Raw genomic sequence first — 24336 nt, forward strand, 5'->3', positions numbered from 1 at the left:
ACCGGCGTGGTGATTAACAGCCGCACACTCACCTCAAAACATTGGATTCATCTGCGCTGTTTCATGCCGATGTACAACCAGAGAATGTCTAATAGACGGGCTCTGGTACAACCCATGTAAAGTTGATAATAATTGCAAATAACTGCAATTACAGATCTCAAACAGAGATGGCAACAAAGAGGAAAAACTACGGACTGCAGCTTTAAAGAAAATCTAAAGAAAAATTGCTTCTATCATTTCGATATGAGGCCTCTGAATTGAAAAGGATTTGATTTGCATCCCAGATTAAATTATTAAAGTATTTTGTTTCTAAATCTTAGTAAAATTGAGAGATAGGAGGACTTTGATTTCCATCCGCTGCTTTTTTCATGGGGGTGACCAGTCCACTCCTGCACTGTCCTGTTGAAGGATCAGACATAATCATGTAACGCTCATAGGCTGTGCTGCAGCAACTGCACATACAATAGCGCGGGCGCCTCTGACGTGCGACCATATGGGGACCTAATACCCTTACATTGTGATTTGTGCACATACTGAGTGTTGGACTGACTGTACAAGCTTTCGCCTGGGGGAAAGTCAGTGATACAACAGGGAGGGGGCCACCTAGTGTAGGGGGACCGTGAACCCGTAGGTTGAACATGGGAGCGTTTAGCTGAACGTGGCTGGCGGAAGGTATCAGCCGCAGGGCGTTGCTGAGAGACCTGCTTCGCCGGCCTGGGTGGGTGAGGCCAAGATGCTGGCTTGGGCTTGCTGGACGCTGAGCTCGAGCGCTTCGGCAAGAAGTGTCGCATGGCCTGGGACGCCTTCTCTGCCTCGGTGTAACGCTCAGAGAACCCCTTCACCGCCGGGCCGAAGAGGCCGGAGCTGGTTACAGGGGCGTCGAGGAACTTGGTCTTGTCCGTGTCGTTAATCTCGGTGAGATTAAGCCAGAGGTGGCCTTTTCCGCTGCGCCGTCCACCGAGGAGAGCGTTGCGGAAACCGACGCGGAAAGCGCGGTCGGTGCGGCGTTGCCGTCTCGAGAGAGAGCTAGCCGTGTTCGCAGCACGGAGATGGGCATGCTCTCACAGGCCTCACATCCGCCGGCAGAGAGTGCATTCTCAGCGTGGTGAATTCCCAGGCATGAAATGCAGCTCGCGTGTCCATCGGCCTCATGCAGCTTGACACCGCACGTGGCGCAGGATGAATGAGGCATAATAAATCAATCGAATATAATCAGAAAGGATATGCGTCGTCGCCGGATAGCCACAAGTGAGACGGCGTCAGGAGTAAACGGCTGAAAAGCGTAGTCCGCTGATCGATGCTCGCTCAGGCTGAAGGGCTTGTTCAACGGCGAAGCTCAGTAAAACACAGTCAGAGACGTGAAGTTGTCGCTGAAGGAGTAAGATCTGCTATAATGGCGAATTCGGGGGGATAATAACGGGGGGATAATAATAGACTAAGGCCGCGCCCCCATCGGGCGATCTGACGTAGGGCTAGCTCATTGGTCACACATCAGAGGCGCCCGCGCCATTGGATGTGCAGTTGCTGCAGCACAGCCTATGAGCGGGCCAGACGCTCAATGTGCTAGCTGTGCAGCTGCAAATGCGTTTTACATATAAGCTTCAGTAAATCGAGGAAAGTGAGTTTCCCCACTGCATATAGCTACGCAATACGAAGTGACCGTTCAAAAGGGAACTGTTCTTATTAGGGGAAAATAAGCAGAGATCGTTGAAGCCTTGCTTTTACATACTCCATATCGTAGGTGGCAGTATGCATTTTTACACGGTTCCGCCAGAAGAAGCTGAAAATCAGAGATGGGTCTGTCTGCGGACTGCAAGAGAGGGGCAAGAGAGGGGCAAGAGAGGGGCAAGAGAGGGGCGTAACCGGAAGTGGGCGTAACTTGAAGTTGATATGTCAAACTCAAAACGAGATGTTGTCGGCAAGATCAAGACAATGGTAAGAATATTTTCCCGAGATAACCATGTAAATCGAAGTGTATATAAGTCATATTGCCGCTTTTTACATTGCAGCAAGGGCAGAGTAAAGCGTTTGGAACTTTGAGCTCATCAATCTGTCTCGCTGAGTGTCACACAGATGCCAGGTCATTCTACAGAAATGTCCACTTTTGTATGGAAAGATTTTAGATTACCCTTTGACTTTGAGTACACATAAATTACAGTTAATTTATTTATTTGTGCATTTATTTAATATTAATATTGTGCAATATTAAAGGTTATGAAATATTTCCATTTTTTTCAGCACATGTGGTCAGAGTTACAGAAAAATAATAATTCAACAAATAAGGAGATGTTTTATTTATTTTAATCAGGTTTGTTAAAAGTGTGCTTGAAAGTTAATTTGCACAACCATGTATTTGCTATAACGATGAAAATATTTGTAAACCAGTTAAAATCAAGTAATGATGCAGTCCTTTAAATCTTAACATTTGAGTGCAAGCAGAAATTAAATGGATGTAAAATTATCACCATGTCACATGTGAGATTTTATTTAATGTGACATGTACTGTATGTCATTGGTGATTCATTGTGTCACTGTCTTTTTTTAAGACCAAAGATCATTATTCTTCAACTATAAGTAGATGAGACTAAATTGTTACATCTGGCATACAGTCTAAATGAATAGCTTTGAATAAAGTTGATCTATAAAATGGGAGACACTGGTGTTACCCATAAGGTGACACCAGTGACAATTTTCATGAAAAATTAATTTTACAAAATGGCTGCTGCAAGGTATCTGTCAGGATACAGGCACGGAGACAGAGATAAGTGAATCCAAACAGCTTTATTCAAGTTGACAATAGTGCAAGGTGAGTATTCAGTGAGTTCAAGTGCAGATTCAATGAAGATCACTCGGTGCGGGCAGGGCAGACAGCAGGTAAGCATGTTCACTTCAGGTTTGTAGATACCAAACAGTCACAGTTCATAAATACTTTTCTCTTTCAGATGCAGTCGATAGCAAGCAAGCTCGGAGGAAACACTGGAAGCTCGGGAGAACAACGGATCACAGGCAATAGGAAATGGAACAGGATTCCTGGAGACAGCAGAACAATGACACAGAGGTTAATGTTTCACAGGTGAGTATACGTTACATTTTGGAAGCATCAGCGGTTCAGGAGACAACAGATCATGGTCTGTTCCTGTTGGAGGCTTGATGTTGAACTGAGGCTGTGGTGAGTATTTTATAGAGCTTGCTGATGAGGCTGCTGATTGTGAACAGGTGCAGGTGATTATACTCAGGGGAGAGTAATTACAGGTGCGCCAAAGAGGATCCCGGGGAATGTAGTGCAGAGATAGACGGTGAACGTGACAGTATCAAACCACATGTTGTCAATCATGGTATACTAAATTAAGTAGTTTAATCCATTTGTATTCTAGATTTTTACAATTCCCTAACAATTAAGTAGGTCATACCAATGAGTTCAACTAAAAGCTTCATATGAAATCATGAGATAAATGAGAAAATGTCTGATAACTGAAAAGAGACAGTGGATTTACTATGGGCCTTTCTTCATAGATATTCAGGAAATTGGAAGAAGAAAGTCAAGTGATGTCATAAGTGTGATTTTTATTTTAAAATAAGAGATTTTTGTTTAACGGTAACACCAGTGACACAACTCCAGGGGACCATACTTTCATTATAAATTTTATAATATTTATTCAGCATTTTGTTTTTTTTATGTCATTTACATAATATTTTTTATAGTTATGTATACATTATTGTATTTTAAATGGCGGAAAACCCTGTTATTGACATAAAAATAAAGCATTTTCCGGGGACGAGGACTTCTGTGGTGCTTGAAATTCTATATAATTAATTAAAAATCAAATATTGCCACATTGATGGCTCAAGAAGGTGTAAGTGTTCAAATAACATTGTTTTATTTTAAAAATAAAGAAATTGTAACCCTAAAGTGTCTTTTATGTGTAATATTTCTGTAAAGGCTAGGGACAGAAAAATGGACATTAGTAGATCGCCCTGGAATGGTCACTTTCCATTATTACATGTAAATGCATGGGTAAGTCATAATAGATGTAAATGCATAGATGTCGCCTAATTTATTGTTTTCTATACCAGTTTACGACTGTTTCCTCTTTATTTTTTGTGCAGCTGTGGTGTTTTTGAGTGACAATTCCTCATTTGTCCTTAAACCCTCATTGTGTTGCCTTTCAATTAAAAGATTTTGTTATGGGTGTGCTTGTTGTTCATTTGACTTAAAAGTATCATAAGATTTGTTTGTCAGCGGTGCATTTAGCTGTTCTTTAGTGCTGTTGATATCAGTCAACATTTTTAATCATCAGCAAATCAGTCATACAATAAGACATCAACAGATGTTTAAAATTATTTATTTAAAAAAAGAAGAAGAAAAAGAAATAAAGCCCAATTTCAGTTAGTTGAGGTGGGAAGAATAATTGATAAAACAAATTAAACAATACATCGCAATATGGTTTCTTCTTGTAATACATTTTCAATACCCTGGCACTAATGCAGATTGCAGCTTGCTTTACTGCATACCAAAAGAAGTATTTCGGTTCGTGAACAGCTAAAAGTCGGTTTAATCAACTCATGTTCTGTTTATGTTAAACTCGAGCGATACAAAAGCATATAGAAGTCTGCAGGGGCGATTCTAGGATTTTCATTTTAGGGGGGCTCAGCCCCCAATGAGGAAAAAAAAAAGTTAGTTTATGGTCTAATGCTCATTATTAACTAGTTTCATTCATTCATCCAGTAACATGCATATGGCAGGGTTTTAGAATCACTGAGGTCCCAAATGTGAGGTATTTAGGGGGGTTCGGGGGCATGCTCCCCCGAGAAAATTTTGATTTCTCTGATCTACATATGTGCATTTTAAGATGTTTTGAAGGCCAAAAAAATTGGATAACAATAGCTTTAAAACCATGTGCGGGCAGCTGTTTATTTTTCACACCTCATCAGCATCACACTCTTTTTCTCTTTGTTTTTATCTTGCTCTGTCTTTTCCCCTCCTAAAGCTGAGCTTTGACTGATATAGGCTTTTCATTTTTGTCTGTCAGTGAAGAAAGTAAACATAGGGTCAACTGATAGGTTGATTTATGAATCATTTTCTCAGACAAAGCTACCAGGAAAGCTAGGTAACTAAGTTTATTAAATTCATTCACAATATGTACACATTCATTATTGATCTAGGCCTAATACATGGCCGTAGACAGGGCTTTATAATCAAAGAGGTCATAAATTTGAGGTTGTTATGGGGTTAAACATTTTTATTTCTCTGATATGTGCATTTCAAGACGTTTGAAGGCCAAAAAAGGATAAGAAATATATTTAAAACCCGCTCTCTCCTCATCTCCATCACTCTGTCTTTTTCTCTCAGTCTCCTGATCTTGCCCTGTCTCTAATTCCCCTCCTAAAGCTGAACTTTTTTAATTTACTGAAGGCTACAAATTGTATTATATTAATTCTCAACATGTACACATGCATTATTAATCTTGTGCCTATGAAAACGGCTTTGTTAATGTTTCTTGTCCCCTCACAATGACATAATTACACGTTATATAGGCCTATTTTCAGCTCAAAATGGCGAAAATAGACAAGTTTATTAGTTTTCTAATTATTTTTGTCATTCGTTTAACATTTATGACCTAAAAAACTGTCAAATATAAAATGTTTAGTTTAGCTACTTACATCTTAACTCGCACTATAAACTGAAGCGTCAGTCGTGCTGCTAAAATTCCATGTAAAATTCGCGCTCAGCAGCTTCCGTGAACATAAAGCCCGCCTACTTTGATTTGATTGGTCATCTCAAATATTCTGACATTGACGAGAAGTGAAAGACCAATGAGGCTCAGATGAACAAACACACACACACACACACGCCTCTGTTTCTGACCTGCGCTCTGCTTGGCGCTGCTGCGGATTGAAGATGAAGAACATTATTTAACCTTGTCAAAGACGAACAAAAATTTTAGAATAACAACATTTCTTACTCCAAGTTTTAGGGGTGCTGAGCTCCTTTTTAGGGGTGCTGAAGCACCCCTAAAAAGGGGCTAGCCTCGCCCATGGAAGTCTGTCTGTTCTCTAATCGCTCTCGCGGTACTTTGATATCATACACCGACCGGTCTGTGCAGTGTGCAGCGCTGCTTTAAACAGTGAGCAACCAGAATAGCAACTTGAAGGGGCGTAACTTGAATGGACGTAACTTGAAGGGGCGTAACTTGAAGCGACGTAACTTGAAGGGGCGTAACTTGAAGTCTTGCAGGATGCAGACAGACTCTATTGGAAAATCACGGGAATGTGAATGTGAAAGTAAATTTTTGCACGCAAAAGATTTTGACTTTGAGTTCGATCTTAAACTGAAGAAAATGCCGAACGCCGAAGTGCAAATGGCAAATGGGCATTGTGCTGGCGTGGAAAACACGAGAGAAGGTGCAGGTGGAGGAAAAAAAGACTTTTCTCTGTTTTGTGACGAACAGGGCTACTTGAACCTGGTCGAGTACATTCTGGAGCAGGGAAGGCGCAAAGGAGACAGGACAGGGACTGGAGTGATCTCTGTGTTCGGGACACAGGCCAGATACAGTCTCAGAGGTGACACAAACGTGTTTTATTAACACTTCATATCATTTAACTTCATGATACAGTCTCAGAGGTGACACAAACGTGTTTCATTAACACTTCATATCATTTAACTTCATGACAAATGATGCAAGTTTAAGAGGAAAACAGATAAGCACAGCCTGGTATAAAAACGAATGCAATGTGTTTTCTTATGTTATGAGTATCTTATTGATCTTATTGATATTGATTGTGCGAACCTACTTTATGATACCTGTTGAGATGCCTGTTGTGTTTCTCTATGTCAGAGGCATATTAAAAACTTGAATGGAAAGCAACAGGTTAATCAAAAATGTATTAGGCTACATTTCGGATCCTAAACATAAAAAAAAAAACAGTAACAAAAACGTTAATTTCGAGTAAAATGTCATTTTCTACGGTTAAAATGGCATTCATACATAAAGAGTGTCTGTGACTTAAAGGGAAAGTTTACCCCAAACAGTCCATTCCAAACCCGTAATTCTTTCATCTTCGCAACACAAATTAAGATATTTTTGATGAAATCTGAGAGCTTTCTGACACTCCATTGACAGCTAAGTTACACAACTGAAACTTTGATGCTTCAAAAAGTTAATTTAAAGAGATTGTAAAACTAATTCATATGAATTGAGCGATTTAGTCCAAATTTTCTAAAGAGACTCGATCTCTTTCTATGATGAACAGATTTAATTTAGGCTTTTATTCACATAAAAGAATGAATGAACCTCAATGGTTCTCGCACGTCAAGCGAACATGCTTGAGCTTCCATTTACCACAACTGATGTGTGAGTTGATGAATGTTTATGTGAATAAAGCCTATAATTAGTCTCATTTTTATTTTTATTTAAATTTTTCTTCATTTTGTTTTTTCCTCTTTTATTTTTATTTGATTTTTTTTTTATTTTTGTTTTTTTTATATGTTAATCATATGCTTCATTATGCTTATGTATAGGTATGTATGTGAATATATATATATATATATATATATATATATATATATATATATATATATATATTTATACTCTATTTTTATGCCTTGTATATACCTGTATGTTTTGTCTTTCTAAAAGAAAAAAATAAATAAAAATTTGATCACAAAAAATAAATAAAATAAGTATTTAACTCAAAATATGAATCTGTTCATCATATAAAGAGATTGTGCCTCTTCAGACAATTTGGACTAATCCGTTCAATTCATATGAATTATTTCTGTTATCAAATTATGACAGAATTTTCATTTTTGGGTGAACTAAAACCCTTTAAAGCAGGGATGGGCAACTTCGGTCCTGGAGGGCCACTGTCTTACAGAGTTTAGCTCCAACCCTAATCAAACACACCTGAACAAGCTAATTGAGGTCCTCAGGATTACTAGAAAATTACAGGCAGGTGATTTTTTTCAGGGTTGGAGCTAAACTCTGTAGGACAGTGGCCCTCCAGGACCGAAGTTGCCCATCCCTGCTTTAAAGGGACTGTAAGTAGGAATTTCTCCCATCTAATGGTGAAATTATATTTTGCATTCAAACGAATAGTGCTCTCCAGCGCCTCACTTTTTCAAATGCGCGTTGCATCTATGGTTGCCGTTATGTACCAAAAAGCTATGACAGGATGTCTAATAGCACTTCGAGTTTTTCTTTGTGTGAACAGGTTTGTTATTTAAAACAAACTGAAACTTGAAACAACGAAAAAAGAATGTTACAGTTTGAATTACTGACTGTGAAAAACATTAACTAAGGTAGTAATAAAGCCTTCTTTACTCGTTATATTTTTTGAAGTACTTGCATTGTTAGATATCATCATCATCAGAGCCTTCTCTAATGTTACTTTACTCAATAGCTGCTATTCATCAAAGAGCCTGTTTAACTTTTACTATAAATGTTCTTCTGTCTATATAATAAAGTACACAACCAAGCAATGAAAAAAAAAAGCTTGTAATTAAGACAGTGAGAAGAAAGCAGGCAACTTCAGCATCTCTTTTGAAAGCTTTCTCCTGCATTAGCTATCCCAACATTAACCCTTGTTTTTGTAATCTCCGGTCACGTTTCCTTTTACGGTCTATTTTGGACTTTTTCGACGACGAGGACTCCTTATCCTGTGACTCATATGTATGTATGAATGAACGGTGTATAAATAACCGTGCAGTGCAGGATTTTAAACTTGCCGGGGCAGTGACAAGTGCCTCTCACTGCTCTTCTCCTCAGCTTCTGCTGACTTCAGTCACGTGACGCCTGGCTCTGAACGAAAACGCGTTGTGGAAACGCGTTGGTCTAGTACTTTTTGTCCCTCTCTGCTATTATAGTTTTTCAAGATGGCGGAACTACATGGAAGCCTCCGTGGACCTACCCGTCCCATGTATATAAAGATAATAAATTCTTCGTTTACGAGGATTAGTCTGATCATTGGCATAGGTATTTGTACATCATTGAGGGCATATTTATTAATAAAAATATTGATTTTAGATAATAAAATACCTAAAAAGCTACACACAGTCCCTTTAACTCTGTAAAGTCTGACATATGAAATAAATATATATATATATATATATTTTAAATGCAACAATTTATTGAACATTTAGACAAAATATAAAAAGATATCTTAAAAAAAAGGTTTGCTTATGGTTTTTGTTGAGTATCATATTTGATACATCAGACTTTTATGGCTCATATAATATGATATAGGCTTGAGAATATGGAGCTCATTCTCAAGGAGGATAAAACACCTTGATTTAAAAATCAAAAGAACCAAACTGAGCAAAAATATGCGATTTGATGCAGTTGCTGATATGGTCAAAAAGTATGATGAAATTCTTATAGCATGTAATGTATAGCAGACTACTTGCATAAAATGCATATAAATATCAGTTGTCACTATAGAAATAAATATTTATATTGTATACTATGTGTAGGCCTATATATAAGCTTTATAGAGAGATATATCTATGTAAATATGTCTTAATGTATTTAAATGCTTAGTTTTATGATCAAAGCTCTGTGGTTTTGAAACAATGCAATGCAATACAATGATGATTGAGAGATGAACAAATAAATGTGCCTCAAAAACCTAATGTATCATATAGGATACTCACATTTGAACAGGATTTTTACAAAAAATGTTGATAATCAAGTAAACCTATGTTGCTTCAGTCCAGTAAGTGTTCATCTTGAAATATTAACTATATATATATATATATATATATATATATATATATATATATATATATATATATATATATATATATATATTCTTATGCATAATACATCATCATCATATCATTTGAGAGAAGGCTCTATAGGATTAAAGGATCAACTACTGTTGAAATGTTATCATAATTCAAAAATTGGTTTCATCATGTGCCTCGCAGATCAGTTTCCTTTGCTGACGACCAAAAAGGTTTTCTGGAAAGGCATACTGGAGGAGCTGCTGTGGTTTATCAAGGTACAGTATACTCCAAACTTTTTGTATCTTATTTCTGTATACAGTATTTTTTTCTTTGGTTTTTGTTCATATCGCATTTTTTAAATTGCTTTTTGTTCATCCAACTTAGGGTTCAACAAATGCCAAAGAGCTGTCACAAAAGGGTGTGAGAATCTGGGATGCTAATGGATCCAGGGAGTTTCTGGATAAAAATGGCTTCACTGATCGTGAGGAAGACCTGGGCCTAGTGTATGGCTTTCAGTGGAGGCACTTTGGAGCTGAATACAATGACATGCACACTGGTAACTATCCATCTCTCTCTCTCTCTCTCTCTCTCTCTCTCTCTCTCTCCATATATATATATATATATATATATATATATATAGACAGTTTACATATAGCAACAATGTATACTGAATTATTAACATATTTTAACAGTTAACTATATTTTAAAGTGCCCCTATTATGCTATTTTGTAGTCTCCTACAATGTTTACATGCATCTAAGGTTAAAATACACTTTAAAGGTGACATATTATGGCCCCTTTTCACAAGATGTATTATAAATCTATGATGTCTCCAGAATGTGTCTGTGAAATTTTAGCTCAAAATACCCCCCAGATCATTTATTATAGCTTGTCAAAGTTGGCCCTTTTTGGGTGTGAGCAAAATTGTGCCGTTTTATTGATCATTATTTGCATGAAAATATTTCCTCAGACCATATCATGCGCTAAGTAATCCTCACTGTAGTTAAAACATTAAAACACAGCATGCCACAGGAAAAGTGTTCAAAAGCATCACATCCACTACAAATATTTACATTTATTATAATATAAAATTGTTGTAAATTCTTGGTAATGATTTCATGTCATTTAAGTGCTTAACTCCATTAATGAGAATGGCATATTTAATATAAATGTGTATATCAGATGTAGCCTAAAGCATAGTTTAAATCATTATTTTATTTATTTAAACTGTTATTGTGAACATGCACTGTATTTATGATTAGGACTCAATAAAGATTTAAAGTGGTTTTCCTTCATCTGCCGTCAGTCACTCAGCTCACCACCGGTGTCGCCAAACTACTCCGTCTCCAAAATGTTTGTACGCATGGGTCAGAGTTTGCGTGCAGGTGCGCAAATTTTCCCGTCAAGTTTGTTTTTATAAATCACAACACAACGCCTCTTTCAGGGCCTGTTTTGTGCGAACGCAACAGTTATAAATGAGGCTCCTGATCAGCGGCTGCGCGAACACGGATCTGAATGTTGCAGAGTGATGATCTTGATGATCGCCTTAGTTATAGTTTACTTTGTCAATACTGACACCTTGTGGTCACTTTAAGTAGTACGTCGCCTTTAATAATATATCAGCCATTTTGGATTTTAGAGCTCACGGTGACCACACCGGATGAAACTCTATGAAGCCTCTGTGCGGGTAAATAAGGGGAATTTATGTTGGTTGACTTTTACTAAGCCTTTGTTAAGCTCGCTGCAAAAGCAAACATAAGCTGAAGGCAGAAGATTAACCAAAGGCCCTAAAGTCTTTGTCTTGTCTCTTTTGTCTTTATTTTGAACAAATAAAAATATAGAAACACAATAAGTGTGTTGCAACATACCCTAGGAAAAAACAATATCTATAAATATGGTAACATCGGAAGCGTGACGGTCAACACTCTCATTCATTAACATGGGCAGCGACAAAATATGCGCTGTTCATGCTCCGCTGAAGCTTGCGATGTGAAACGGGTGTAAAAAGACAGCAGAATCATAGTCATTTAGGCATAAGATCGCGTGGGTGTTTGAATCGAGGTCTTGGTCTTTTAAGGATTAATCGTGCAGCTCTACTTACAGGTGTGAATCCTGAAATGTTTTGTTCATTCAGGAGATTAAAGTTGCTGCTTGAGTATGTTGCAGATAGTACATTTCGTAGTCTCGTAGCCTCGCACTCACTGAAGCTCGTTTAAAACTGAATGCTGTGTGAACACAGCCATATTAGACCCAAATTATGGGACTGAAAACCATATAGTGCTGTGTAAAAAAATCACTATTTTGTTCAAATGCTTGCACTGTCTCGTCATCATTATTAGGGATGACCATAAACGGTGTCACATTCCACGCAAATCGACTAATTTACATAATCGATTACATCGCCGCTTCATTCCAGCCCTAATTCTTAAGGCACATTCTCACCAAGAATGATAACTATAAAATAACTATAACAAGAACTATATTAGAGTCCACACCAGCAGGCGATATCGTTCTGTTTATTCTAAACACGTGCTTGTCTGCCGCTTTAAAAGCTCAAGCTTGTTACAGCAGGATGGATTCTGATTGGCTGTCAATGTTTTTATCGTTCATCAGCTTGATAAAATTGTTCTGAAAGTGATTTCAACAATATCGTTTCTCTGTGCCGTTATCGTTATAGCTGTGGTCTAAACGCTGCTATTCGTTAATATCTTCATAGTTATTGCCCTTGGTGTGAACTGGCCTTTACTCTCTTAACCCCTCCTCTCTGAGAGCCTACTCTGCTCTGATTGGTCAGATGGCCCAGTCTGTTTTGATTGGTCTACTGCTTACAGCACATGTTGGAAACAAGCGGCAACCTTCCCGGTCTCTCTCTTAAATCACGGAAGTGACTTAAACTGTAATTCATCAACTGGCCGCTAGAGATAGGTTCCAAAAGAGAGTTAATTCCATATACCCCGCATGTTAAAATGCCCAACTTTCCAGCAGATTTTTTGTGATATTTATTGCTAAATGATATAAATAAAGACTAAATCAGGCAGTGAAAGCGTGCACTAGTGTAATCTACAAGACTAAATAACGTAGAGTATGCATGCACTCTCTTCTGTGTGTGTGAGGGATAGGCTATACTCGACAATGTCAAATGCATTGTAATATATCACCCACACCCCTACAGCCTGGTACAAAAAGTGTTTTGTTTCTTCATGACAACTGTGAGGAGGGTGCATTTTTTTTAAACTCTGAAAAAGTTCTTCATAATTAAGTGCGTGGCCACTTGAGTCACAGGTGGATTGCCGCTGCTGTCACTACTAGCCGTTTGTCTGCTGTCTGTTAGCTGTCACGTCACCTCAGCTAATCCCGCCTCTTTGCCCATTTTTGTTTATCCGGAAGTGACGCACAATGACGCGTTGCCAGGATGGTGACTGCAGGCTTCGCCCACTTTGGGCTTCAGAAATGCTTTTCAGAAACCTACAGGTGACGTCACAGACACTACGTCCATTGTTTTATACAGTCTATGGTTGGAAACAAACCGCTCATTACCATTCAGCTCTGGAGGCTTCCTCAACTTGATACACAGTGATACGAACAGTAACGATGGCGTCCGTTTTACTGTATTAATTCGAGCCAGAGTTCTATTCCTTTGGAAGTGCATGCAAATTGGATTTGCTTTCACAGTGCTCAAAACGTCTCGGTTACGTATGTAACCCTCGTTCCCTGAGTAGGGAACGGAGACGTTACGTCGGATGACGACGAATGGGGTTTCGCTTAGAAAGCCTTTCATCTTCGAGTATATAAAACGAGCCAATGGCAATGAAATGCCATGGGTCTGCGGAATTTGCATAGCGTATCTCCGCCCCACGCAGGGGGTATATAAGGAAGTGCGCGAGCAACATGCAGATATGTCTTCGCTGAGGAGCCGAGACTGAACTCAGGCGTTCCAGCGGTACAGCGGAAGTGGCAGGGAGACGTAACGTCTCCGTTCCCTACTCAGGGAACGAGGGTTACATACGTAACCGAGACGTTCCCTTTCGTTGTCACTCCGAGTTACGTCGGATGACGACGAATGGGGTTCCCAGTGTAATCACGCCACCTCTCGACTGTCTTCCAGTGCCCTGCGTAAGTCTGAGCTCCCTGTCGTGAGACTGGCACGGACGAAGGACTCCTACTTAACACAGGAATACCAAGGTACACTGGGAAGCATATCTCAGTGGAATATGCAATCATGCCCAACCCGAAGGGGGGGACTTAGAATACACATATGACCCCGAAGGGCTGCATACGGGGTAACACTGGGGTGTCCAGCCGCAGGTGGAATATTTCAACCCCAGGGGTGGTAAGGTGGCTTGCCAAGGGAAAGACACATGCTCAGAGAGGCTTACAGTGGAATACACATGTGGGGGTCGCCCGGAGGGGGAACCATGCACATGGAGGCACCTAGCCAAGCGCGAAAGCTGCCAGTGGCATAACTCTGGCGTTGACGTCGTCAGTGCTGGAGGAGACTCAGGGCTTATTAGGCTCACCTGAGGAAATATCGCACGTATCCCGTCCGTGGAGAGGAATGGCGAGCAAGCGAAGACACCTGAGCAGAATCTAATACCGGCTAGTTGAAGCGAATACATGAGAAGAAACTGGCTCAACTCGGAGATTGTAGAATCTCGCGAATGTGTTAGGTGTCGCCCAGCCTGCAGCTCTGCAGATGTCTGTTAGCGAGGCGCCATGCGCTAGAGCCCAAGCGGAAGCCACACTCCGAGTGGAGTGGGCCGTCACACCAAGGGGGCATGGTCTACCTTGCTGCTGGTAAGCCAAAGCAATGGCGTCCACTATCCAGTGAGACAACCTTTGCTTGGAGAGAGCCTTTCCCTTCAGCTTCCCACCATGACAGACAAAGAGCTGGTCTGAGGTCCTGAAACACTGCGTTCTGTCTACGTAAGCACGGAGGGCGCGTACTGGACAGAGCAGTGCCAAGGCTGGGTCTGCCTCCTCCAAGGGCAGCGCTTGCAGGTTCACCACCTGGTCCCGGAAGGGAGTGGTGGGAACCTTGGGCACATATCCAGGCCGGGGTCTCAGGATCACGTGAGAGTTAGCCGGCCCGAATTCCAGGCACGCTTCGTCAACCGAAAATGCCTGCAGGTCCCCTACCCTCTTGATGGAGGCCAATGCAACCAGGAGCGCTGTCTTCATTGACAGGAACTTAAGCTCCACTGATTGCAGAGGCTCAAAGGGAGCACTCTGCTGGGCAGTTAGAACCACTGAGAGGTCCCAAGAGGGAACGAGAGGAGGGCGAGGAGGATTTAGTCTCCTCGCTCCTCTCAGGAACCTGATGATCAGGTCGTGCTTCCCCAGAGACTTACCTTCAACTGCATTGTGATGTGCGGCAATGGCGGCAACATACACTTTCAGGGTGGAGGGAGACAGCCTTCGCTCCAACCCTTCTTGCAGGAAGGAAAGCACGACACTGATCGGGCATTTCGTGGGTTCTTGCTGTTTAGAAGAACACCAGTTGACGAAGAGGTTCCACTTCAAAGCATAGACATGTCTCATGGACGATGCTCTAGCGGAAGTGATGGTAGCCACCACCGCTGGTGGTAGGGTACTCAAACCTACCTCCTCCCGTCCAGGAGCCACACGTGGAGGTTCCAAAGATCGGGACGAGGGTGCCAGAGGGTGCCCCGTCCCTGAGAAAGCAGGTCCTTCCTCAGAGGAATTGGCCAGGGAGGTGCTGTCGCGAGGAGTACTAGTTCTGGGAACCAGGTGCGGTTGTGCCAATACGGGGCAACCAATATTACCTGCTCCTCGTCCTCCCTAATCTTGCGTAAAGTCTGCGCAAGAAGGCTCACTGGGGGAAACGCATACTTGCGTAGGCCCCGCGGCCAGCTGTGCGCCAATGCATCCATGCCGAGCGTGCCTTCGGACAGGGAATAGAACAGGTCGCAGTGGGACGAGTCGTGGGAGGCAAACAGATCTACCTGAGCGTCCCCGAACTGATCCCAAATCAGCTGGACCGACTGGGGATGGAGTCGCCATTCTCCAGCGAGAGGCCGAACTCGAGACAGCTCGTCGGCCGCCTGGTTCAGGTGTCCCGGGATATAAATGGCTCGAAGCGACCTCAGATGCTTCTGACTCCATATGAGGAGGTGGCGGGCGAGTTGCGACATACGGCGGGAACGTAGACCACCTTGACGGTTGATGTACGCTACTGTGGCGGTATTGTCTGATCGGACTAGTACGTGTTGACCCTTGAGCAACGCCCGAAAGCGGTGCAGGGCAAGGCGTACGGCCAGCAACTCGAGGCAATTGACATGCCAAAGGCGCTGGGGTCCTGTCCAGGAGCCCGCGGCAGCATGTCCATTGCACATGGCACCCCAGCCCGTGGTGGAGGCATCTGTTGATACAACAACATGCCTGGAAGCTCGTTCTAAGGGCACTCCGGCCCGTAGAAAATTGAGGTTCGACCACGGGGTGAAGGTCTGACGGCAGGTCGGAGTCACTGGAACTCGGAGCTTGCCGTGTTGCCATGCCCACCTCGGGACTCGATCGCGAAGCCAAAGCTGAAGCGGTCTCATATGAAGCAATCCGAGCGGCGTTACTGCGGCTGCGGATGCCATATGCCCCAGGAGCCTCTGAAAAAGTTTCAGTGGAACCGCACTCTTGCCCTCAAACTGACGAAGGCAAGTCAGCAGTGACTGCGCACGCTCGCTCGTAAGCTGCGCGCACATGGCGACCGAGTCGATCTCCATACCGAGAAAAGAGATCCTCTGCACGGGACAGAGTCTGCTCTTCTCCCAGTTGACCCGAAGGCCCAGACGAGCTAGGTGCTGAAGCACAAGGTCCCTGTGTTCGCAAACCTGGTCTCGAGAGTGAGCTAGGATCAGCCAGTCGTCGAGATAGTTCAGGATGCGAACCCCGTGTTCTCGTAGGGGAACAAGGGCTGCCTCGACGACCTTCGTGAAGACGTGAGGAAACAGGGCTAGCCCGAAAGGGAGAACCGCGTACTGGTATGCCTGCCCCTCGAAAACAAACCGAAGAAACGGTCTGTGTCGAGGAAGAATGGAGACATGGAAGTAGGTGTCCTTCAGGTCGATTGCTGCCTTCGGTACAATGAAGTAGAAGCCGCACTTCATCTCGATCACACCCTTTGCCAGTAGGGTGGCGACCTCCACTCTCATGACAGGGGCATTGCCACCGACCATAGTGAAGCGGACTCCCCTGAAGCGGGGAGGAGACCGCGCGAACTGAATCGCGTAGCCGAGCCTGATAGTTCTCGCGACCCAACGGGACAGTCTGGGAAAGCTCCAAAAGCTGTACCAGCGGGGTCAAGGGAACCAGACGTACACTGAAGGAGCAGCGAAGCGGAATGACCGGCCCGGACGTGGGTGGCATAGCGGCCCGGTGTGGGGGCACGGTCATTAGCCGCGCCCTGCCAGAGGAGGCCAGGGGAGGACCAGCGTCCCATGGGGGCGTGCTCTGGCAGGGGTCTGGCGACAGAGGGGGACGAGAGTGGTGAGGCTCGTGAGCGGGGCGCACTGTCATCCACAACCTCTTGGGGCTCGGAGGAAGGGGCATCAGTTCTTGAAACAAGAGATTCTCCCCCGGCCCTCCACCGGGGGACGGAGTGGCCCTGCTACCAACTCCTGAGAAGAACTGAGCCCTAACTCCAAGCTGCCCGTCTCAAAAGTGCTGCTTAGCCTGGCGTTTTGGCCAGCTAAGGGGCGGAGACGGGCAGTGCCACCCTCCTGCATCCCCCTCCAGCCCGGGGCCGGTGAAGGCTCGACGGGAGGAGCCGCATGGAGGCAGCCTCGGCGGGAAGTAGATTAAGGAGACCGCACGGACGGATGACCGTCAGTGCAGAAGGCCTCAGTCCACTTCAGGGGAGGGTCGAAGACTGTTGGGCGCAGTCCTCAACCACACCGCCGAGCAAGCCACCCGTCTCGAGAGTGCTGCTTAGCCTGGCGTTTGGCTGGCTAAGGGGCGGAGACGGGTGGAGCCGCCCTCCTGCAACCCTCTCCTTCTCTGGGCCAGTGAAGGCTCGAGGGGAGGGGCCGCAGGGAGGCGGCCTCGGCGGGAAGCAGACTAAGGAGACCACACGGAAGGATGACCGTCGGTGCAGAAGGCCTCGGTCTGCTTCTGGGGGGGTCAAAAGACTGTAGGGTACAGTCCTCAACCACACCGCCGAGGAGCCCAGCCTGGGACATGGGGGAGCTGAGAAAAAATTCTCAGATCCCCTCACATCAACCTGGCTGAGCCCATTCCTGGACCACAGCTGTGGACATCACCTGGCCCCGGGATCACGCAGGTACCGATGTCGCCCGAGAGCGAGGTCAGTAGTGTGCGCGGCGGAACGACCAGGCCGGGCATGGGAGGCATAGCGTCCCAGCAAGGGGGCGTGGTCGAGATTCCGCGTTCTGTCAGTGTTGGCCAGGGAAGGGCTAGCGTTCCACTGCGGCCGGTTCTGACAGAACTCCCGAGTCAGCACTGCCTCGAAGGTGAAGGCGACACACAGGACCGCATGCCTGTGTCACAATAGTGACAGAGAACATACAGACCAAGATCGCCTCACGATCAAGGGCAGCGAAGGCGGAGGACGCCCGCGGGCCGCAAAAAGTCACGTGGACTCCCGCGGACCGGAAGCGTCCTGATGCACATCCGGGAAGCCTACAGCGCTCGGGGGGAGTGCGGCGCCACTCTAACCGATGCTTTCAGCTGCCCGGGAAAGCATGGCCATCAGCTCTGGATCTGACCCGACTAACGCTGACACTCCAGAGGGAGGCAACGCAGTCGAATCCTCATTTCCAGAGGAATCAAGCCCGCCTTGTGATGCTGTGAGTGACATGACACCACCTGCTGGAGCCCCGAATGAAAACACTGGGTCCCCGAGAGGAACCAGGCACACACGGAAGCCCCACGGTTTGCGATGTGGAGGGGGGCGTGGCCCGAGGAATGCTCGTCGGTATTATGCCACACTGTCCCCCTCAGATCACCCTGGCCACCAGCCAAAGTATCCCCACTCGTAGGAAGAGATAGATTGGGGTGTGGCAGAGGGGACTCTACCCACACGGAGATCATTGAGTCTCGGTCTATAAACATCGCGATGGTCATGTTCCCGCAATGAAAACATGACTCATCCACAAGCGCTGCCGAGCGTGATTAAGCCCAACACGCAAAACAGCGCTCGCGACCGTTAAACAGATGAGTCACACGCCCACATCCAGTAATACACGGGTCTTGAAAAAGACGTGCCGCGTGCAGCTCTTTTAGAGAGAGGAAAAGCTCAGCAGAGTGCTGAAGCGCCCAGGGAGAAACACACACACTGTCAGGAGATCACTGCACAGACCAGCAGCAGGCAATGCGATCTCGCTGGAACACGCCGTCACACCAACACACTGAAGAGCCACTCGTCTCGAAGAGTGAAGATGATACAGAATGGCTTGTAGGAGTGAAGAAAACTCTTGGCTCCGAAGCGAAAACATATCTGCATGTTGCTCGCGCACTTCCTTATATACCCCCTGCGTGGGGCGGAGATACGCTATGCAAATTCCGCAGACCCATGGCATTTCATTGCCATTGGCTCGTTTTATATACTCGAAGATGAAAGGCTTTCTAAGCGAAACCCCATTCGTCGTCATCTGACGTAACTCGGAGTGACAACGAAAGGGAACAGCGTCTTCTTGACAATACAGTGTTTGAGGGCAGGTTCAAAGTAGACATTGTTCACGGGCAACCAAGGAATACCACTGATGGGCATTATGCTAAATTGTTACAAACTTACATAGGTTCATGCAGGAAGTAAGACTGGAATTACTGATGACTCGTTTCAGGCAGCTGTTCAGAATCGGTTATTTTCAGAGACAATAACTCCATTTATCTGCACTTTGATCTTTGAAACTTTGCAGACCTTTTACATTCACAAACAACTATATTGCAATGCACACTACATGAAAGGTCATATCTGCAAAAGCATAATAGGGGCACTTTAAAATTGTTGTATAATTGTTACCAGGGCAGGTCAAGCCATTAGGTTGCATAGTGTAGGTGACTGTAGACACCGATTATTATTCATACAGTATTTAAGACCTCATTAACTGAGAGAAATTTAAAATTTCTTTTAATGTATGTATGGTAAGAATTTGTGTTTTCATCTCTCTATGAAGATTACTCTGGGCAAGGTGTTGACCAGTTACAGAAAGTGATTGACACCATCAAGTCAAACCCAGAAGACAGGAGGATCATCATGTGTGCTTGGAACCCCAAAGGTCTCAATCAAATATATAACCTTCCAGCAGTGTTATTTTAATATAATTTATATACTTCTATGGTATCTATTAATATTTTGAATTTGCTTTTATTTGTTTTCAGTTTTCATTTAATTTCAATTTTAGGATGGTAATTTTAAGTGCTTTTATCATTTTTATTAGTTTTTGTTTTTTTAATATTTCTATTTAGCTTTCATTTATTTTTAAGTTTTTAAGTTGAAGTTTTATTTACCTTTTCATTTTTCAGTTAGTTATCAAAATGATTTGTAATAGTTTGTTTTAATTTTAGTTGGCAACTAGTATAGTAACTATAGTTCAGTTAGTTGCCAAGGTTTAAGTTTTTAATTTATTTTTATAAAGTTCCGTTTTAGTTTAAGTTTGTCAAATATCTAAGGTTTTTTTTTTTTTTTTAATAAGTCTTTTGGTGACACTTTACTATGGTCTTACTTACTAAGGTCTTATTTGTTAACATTAGTTAATGTATTGATTAACATGAACTAACAGTCAACAATACACTTGTTACATATATAAAAATACTTTTTTTTTTCATGTTAGTTCACAGTGCATTAACTAATGTTAACAAATTTGGGTTTTAATAATGTATTAGAAAATGCTGAAACATTAACTAAGATTAATAAATGCTGTAGAAGTATTGTTCATTATTAGTTTGTTAACTAATGTAGTTAACTAAAGTAACTAATGAAAGCTTATTTTAAAGTGTTACCAGTTTTTCATCTAATATTGTTGTATTTGACATGTATGCATGATGACAAAAGGATCCATTTTATTGACAGATCTCCCTATGATGGCATTGCCCCCCTGCCATGCGTTATGCCAGTTTTATGTGTCAGACGGTGAGTTGTCGTGCCAGCTGTACCAGCGTTCTGGTGACATTGGTCTGGGTGTGCCATTCAACATTGCCAGCTACGCACTACTCACCTACATGATTGCCCACATCACTGGACTCAAGGTGAACATATTTCAAAATCTGATGATCTGTAAAAGGACATCTTCCTGCATACTGTAAATGTAAGGGATAATGTACACTTATCTGGTAATCATCACAAAATCCATTATTATGCATGATTTGATGCAACGTATAATCATTTAAATGAGACGTGCTCCACGCATGTAAAAGATAAGAGTTCATGTGGAACAGCATTTACTGTGAACAGAGCCACTCCGAGACGCACATAACCTACACGCATATAAATAGAGCGCATATATATATATATATATATTAAATCTGTAGGGCATATATTTATTTAATTGAATCACAGCCATTGTGAATTCACAATAGCACTATGCTATAAGTTTCTTTTTTAAATGGTTATTATCATATGTCATGTAGCCTTAGAAAACGGTCTAATAATGCGGTTCATGGATTCTCATCTGTGGAATGCACCACTTCTGGTATTTTGCCGGTTACTCGACAACGTGGGTAAATTGCAATTGAGAATTTTTTTTAATCGAGAACTCGAATTTAATTAAGGAATTGTGACAGCCCTAGTATTATAGTTTAAATTTAGATGCAGTTAGCTTAACTTTAGAATAAGCATTTATTTGTAATTATATATTTGTAATGATGAATTGGCAATTTAGTTTAATTTAGTGTACTTTAAGTACACTGATTGCCTTTTATTTCATTAATATTATATTATCTGCAAATGGGTATATCTTATGTACATTTACAAAAAATAACTATTTAAAGTACACTTCAAATGCACATCAATTACAATTAAACACTCATTTTTCACAAAGGAAGTAAATATATATGTGTGTGTGTATATATATATAATTAATCCAACTAGTTTTATTTAATTTTATTTAACATTTGTGCCTTACAATTTCATGAAGATCATAGCTTGTGAAATCTGCATTCATACTATTTTATGGACAGACTAACCAAACTTGAACTAGCTGAATATATTTTGTACTCATTTTTATTTTCCCTAGCCTGGAGATTTTGTGCATTCAATAGGTGATGCCCACATCTATACCAACCACATTGAGCTTTTGAAAGAGCAGGTATGTTTCATAAATTCCATAAAACTAATCTATCTACCTTCCTAATCTATCTACATTCATCTACAGTGGTGTGAAAAAGCCAAAGTACACCCCATTAAAAAGTGTATTGTGTGTTGTTTTTTTCTCAAAACATTAGGGCATATAGATATTGGAAAGTAAAAATTCTTCGTCCATGTAAGAGATTGATGATAAATAAGAAATAACTGTAGGAAGTTAATTCTGGGGATCTACTTATCTTTAGTATCTTTAATAGGCATTTGGATTTCTGTTGGTATTTTTGAATTAAACTTTCATTGTTAAATTATTTCACCTTCACCCATCAATAACTGTACAAATAAAATTCCAATATCAATATTCCTATATATTATGAACATATTTGTTGCGGTTGTGTAGGGAAGAGGAGAGGTGTGGATCTGTTTGCAACAATAGTTTATTAAACAAACATACAAACAAAGATAAGCCAGATAATCCAAACAGTCATGACAATGACAATAATCCTAACAGTGAAACATGAATCCAAACAGGGAAGATGATGATAATAATCCAAATGGGGAACAGAAACACAACAGCTTTATAAACATGTATGTAAAGACAACGACCAACAAAAGGCATCTGAAACACAGGGGTATATGTATACACTGGGTAACAAAAGCCTAACAAAGAACAGGTGTGGGTAATAAATTGCCATAGAAACAAACAAGGGTAACTATAGAAACAAAGGCAGTCAGGAACAAACAACAGGAAGTGAACAAAGGGATCATTGAAAACATAAAATAGACTTCAAAATAAAAGTCCTAGAACACACAAGACACGGGGGAAATCGTGACATAATGGTGTGTGTACTTATCTAAAGTGTATAAAGTGTGCTTTTAACATGTCCTGTACCCACAGATTCAGCGAGAGCCACGTCCGTTCCCCAAACTCAAGATCAAACGCAAAGTTGAACAAATTAATGACTTCTCTGCGGAGGATTTTGAGATCTACGACTATGACCCCCATCCTCCAATCAAAATGCAAATGGCTGTTTAGACCGTATATTCATCTTTTAAAAATGTGTAAAAATGTGTAAAATAAAAGAATGTGTTACGTTTTCTTGATTTGAAATATATTAACATGATTTTGACCAACATTTACATAGATTTGTCTTCATTCTATATTTATGCTGACATCCGACTGGTTGTAAATAGCAGACCTGGAGGTGATACTGCCTAGTCAACCAAGTCCAACTGATCTAGTTGATGCATGAGAAGGGTCAATGGGTTCCTACACAGTTTGGAAAAGTATGGAAAAAAGCTGTCACTTTAAGAGCTAATGCACGGATCCAATACTTTTACAAAACAAGCATTTTCTTTTTTTTGCGTTTACCTGAATACTCGCAGAGATGGGCATTTTTACATAATGTGTCTCACAATTTGCCATCAGAGAGAAGAGAGCGAGAACGCACAGTTGGTATCGGTACTGAAGATGTTGAATATGCCTTAATGTTGAATATGGTCTGAAAATTCTAGAGAGGTTTGGAAATTTTAGTCTGGAAAACTAGCAATGGAACCCTGTGTGGGAACCCTGGCAGTGGCAAGTGCTGTCTTTCTACTTTGCAATGTTTGAAATAAACTTTAAATACCAATAAATCATAAAAGGGTTGCATATTTGTACTTTGCAGAGTGAAAATTTGTGTTTTAAAATTATATAGTTTAAAATGATAAATGATATAATTTGCATATTAATTGAGTTTGAGATTTCATGTACAAATCTCCCCCCTGCACCGTACATGAGAGGAATCCTGGGATTTAATTGCAACAATATAACATTTTTAACACAAAGTGGTTATATTGTAAATATAGATTTAATTTGACATTTTAGAATTAATTTAAAAATACATATTTATTAGGCCTATATTTTAAGAACTTTTTGTCCCCCAAATGTTTTGTCTGTGGTGTTACGACAATGGATGTCAATTTGGACTATTTTTTGTGTGCAAAGGTCATTACGTTGGTTGATCTATGGGTCACATACTGAGTTAATTCATTCTTATTAATTTTCATAGATTTTGCCTAAAATTATTTCATATAAAAATGTCCTGAAGCGTACATTTTACTGAATATAGCATTTTGAACAAAAATATTGCTTGTATCATTGCTCTAATCTGATAAATGTGACAAAGGCATAAAAATATTATAAACATTAACATAATGTTTTTTTTATAAAGCTGCATTGATACAATGTATTGTGAAAAAGTGCTATACAAAGTTAAATTGACTTGACTTTACAGTACATAGCAATCATTTTTCTTATGGATTCTGTCTCATTTCAATTGAAGAATAACCCATAAAATTTGAT

At 41.7% G+C, this 24336-nt stretch overlaps 1 protein-coding gene across 1 annotated transcript; it reads left to right on the forward strand.

Moving 5' to 3' along the window:
• Positions 1 to 4662: 4662 nt before the first annotated feature.
• Positions 4663 to 23648, forward strand: LOC311078873 (thymidylate synthase-like). Its single transcript, XM_084107922.1, has 7 exons — positions 4663 to 6561; positions 9926 to 9999; positions 10109 to 10280; positions 19870 to 19971; positions 20766 to 20941; positions 21928 to 21999; positions 22891 to 23648. Exons 1-7 carry the CDS (start codon positions 6237 to 6239, stop codon positions 23026 to 23028), a joined length of 1059 nt encoding a protein of 352 aa, XP_083964048.1. The 5' UTR covers positions 4663 to 6236; the 3' UTR covers positions 23029 to 23648.
• The last annotated feature ends 688 nt before the right edge of the window (positions 23649 to 24336 follow it).

The sequence above is a fragment of the Abramis brama genome (assembly GCF_963993115.1).
Source record: "Abramis brama genome assembly, chromosome: 3".
NCBI lineage: Eukaryota > Metazoa > Chordata > Actinopteri > Cypriniformes > Leuciscidae > Abramis > Abramis brama.

Coding starts and splice junctions, on each gene's coding strand:
- LOC311078873 (XM_084107922.1), top strand. CDS start 6,237: ATGCAGACAGACTCTATTGGAAAATCACGGGAATGTGAATGTGAAAGT. Junction 10,281..19,869: donor ATACAATGACATGCACACTG/GTAACTATCCAT, acceptor CTCTCTATGAAG/ATTACTCTGGGCAAGGTGTT. Junction 19,972..20,765: donor GTGTGCTTGGAACCCCAAAG/GTCTCAATCAAA, acceptor TTTTATTGACAG/ATCTCCCTATGATGGCATTG.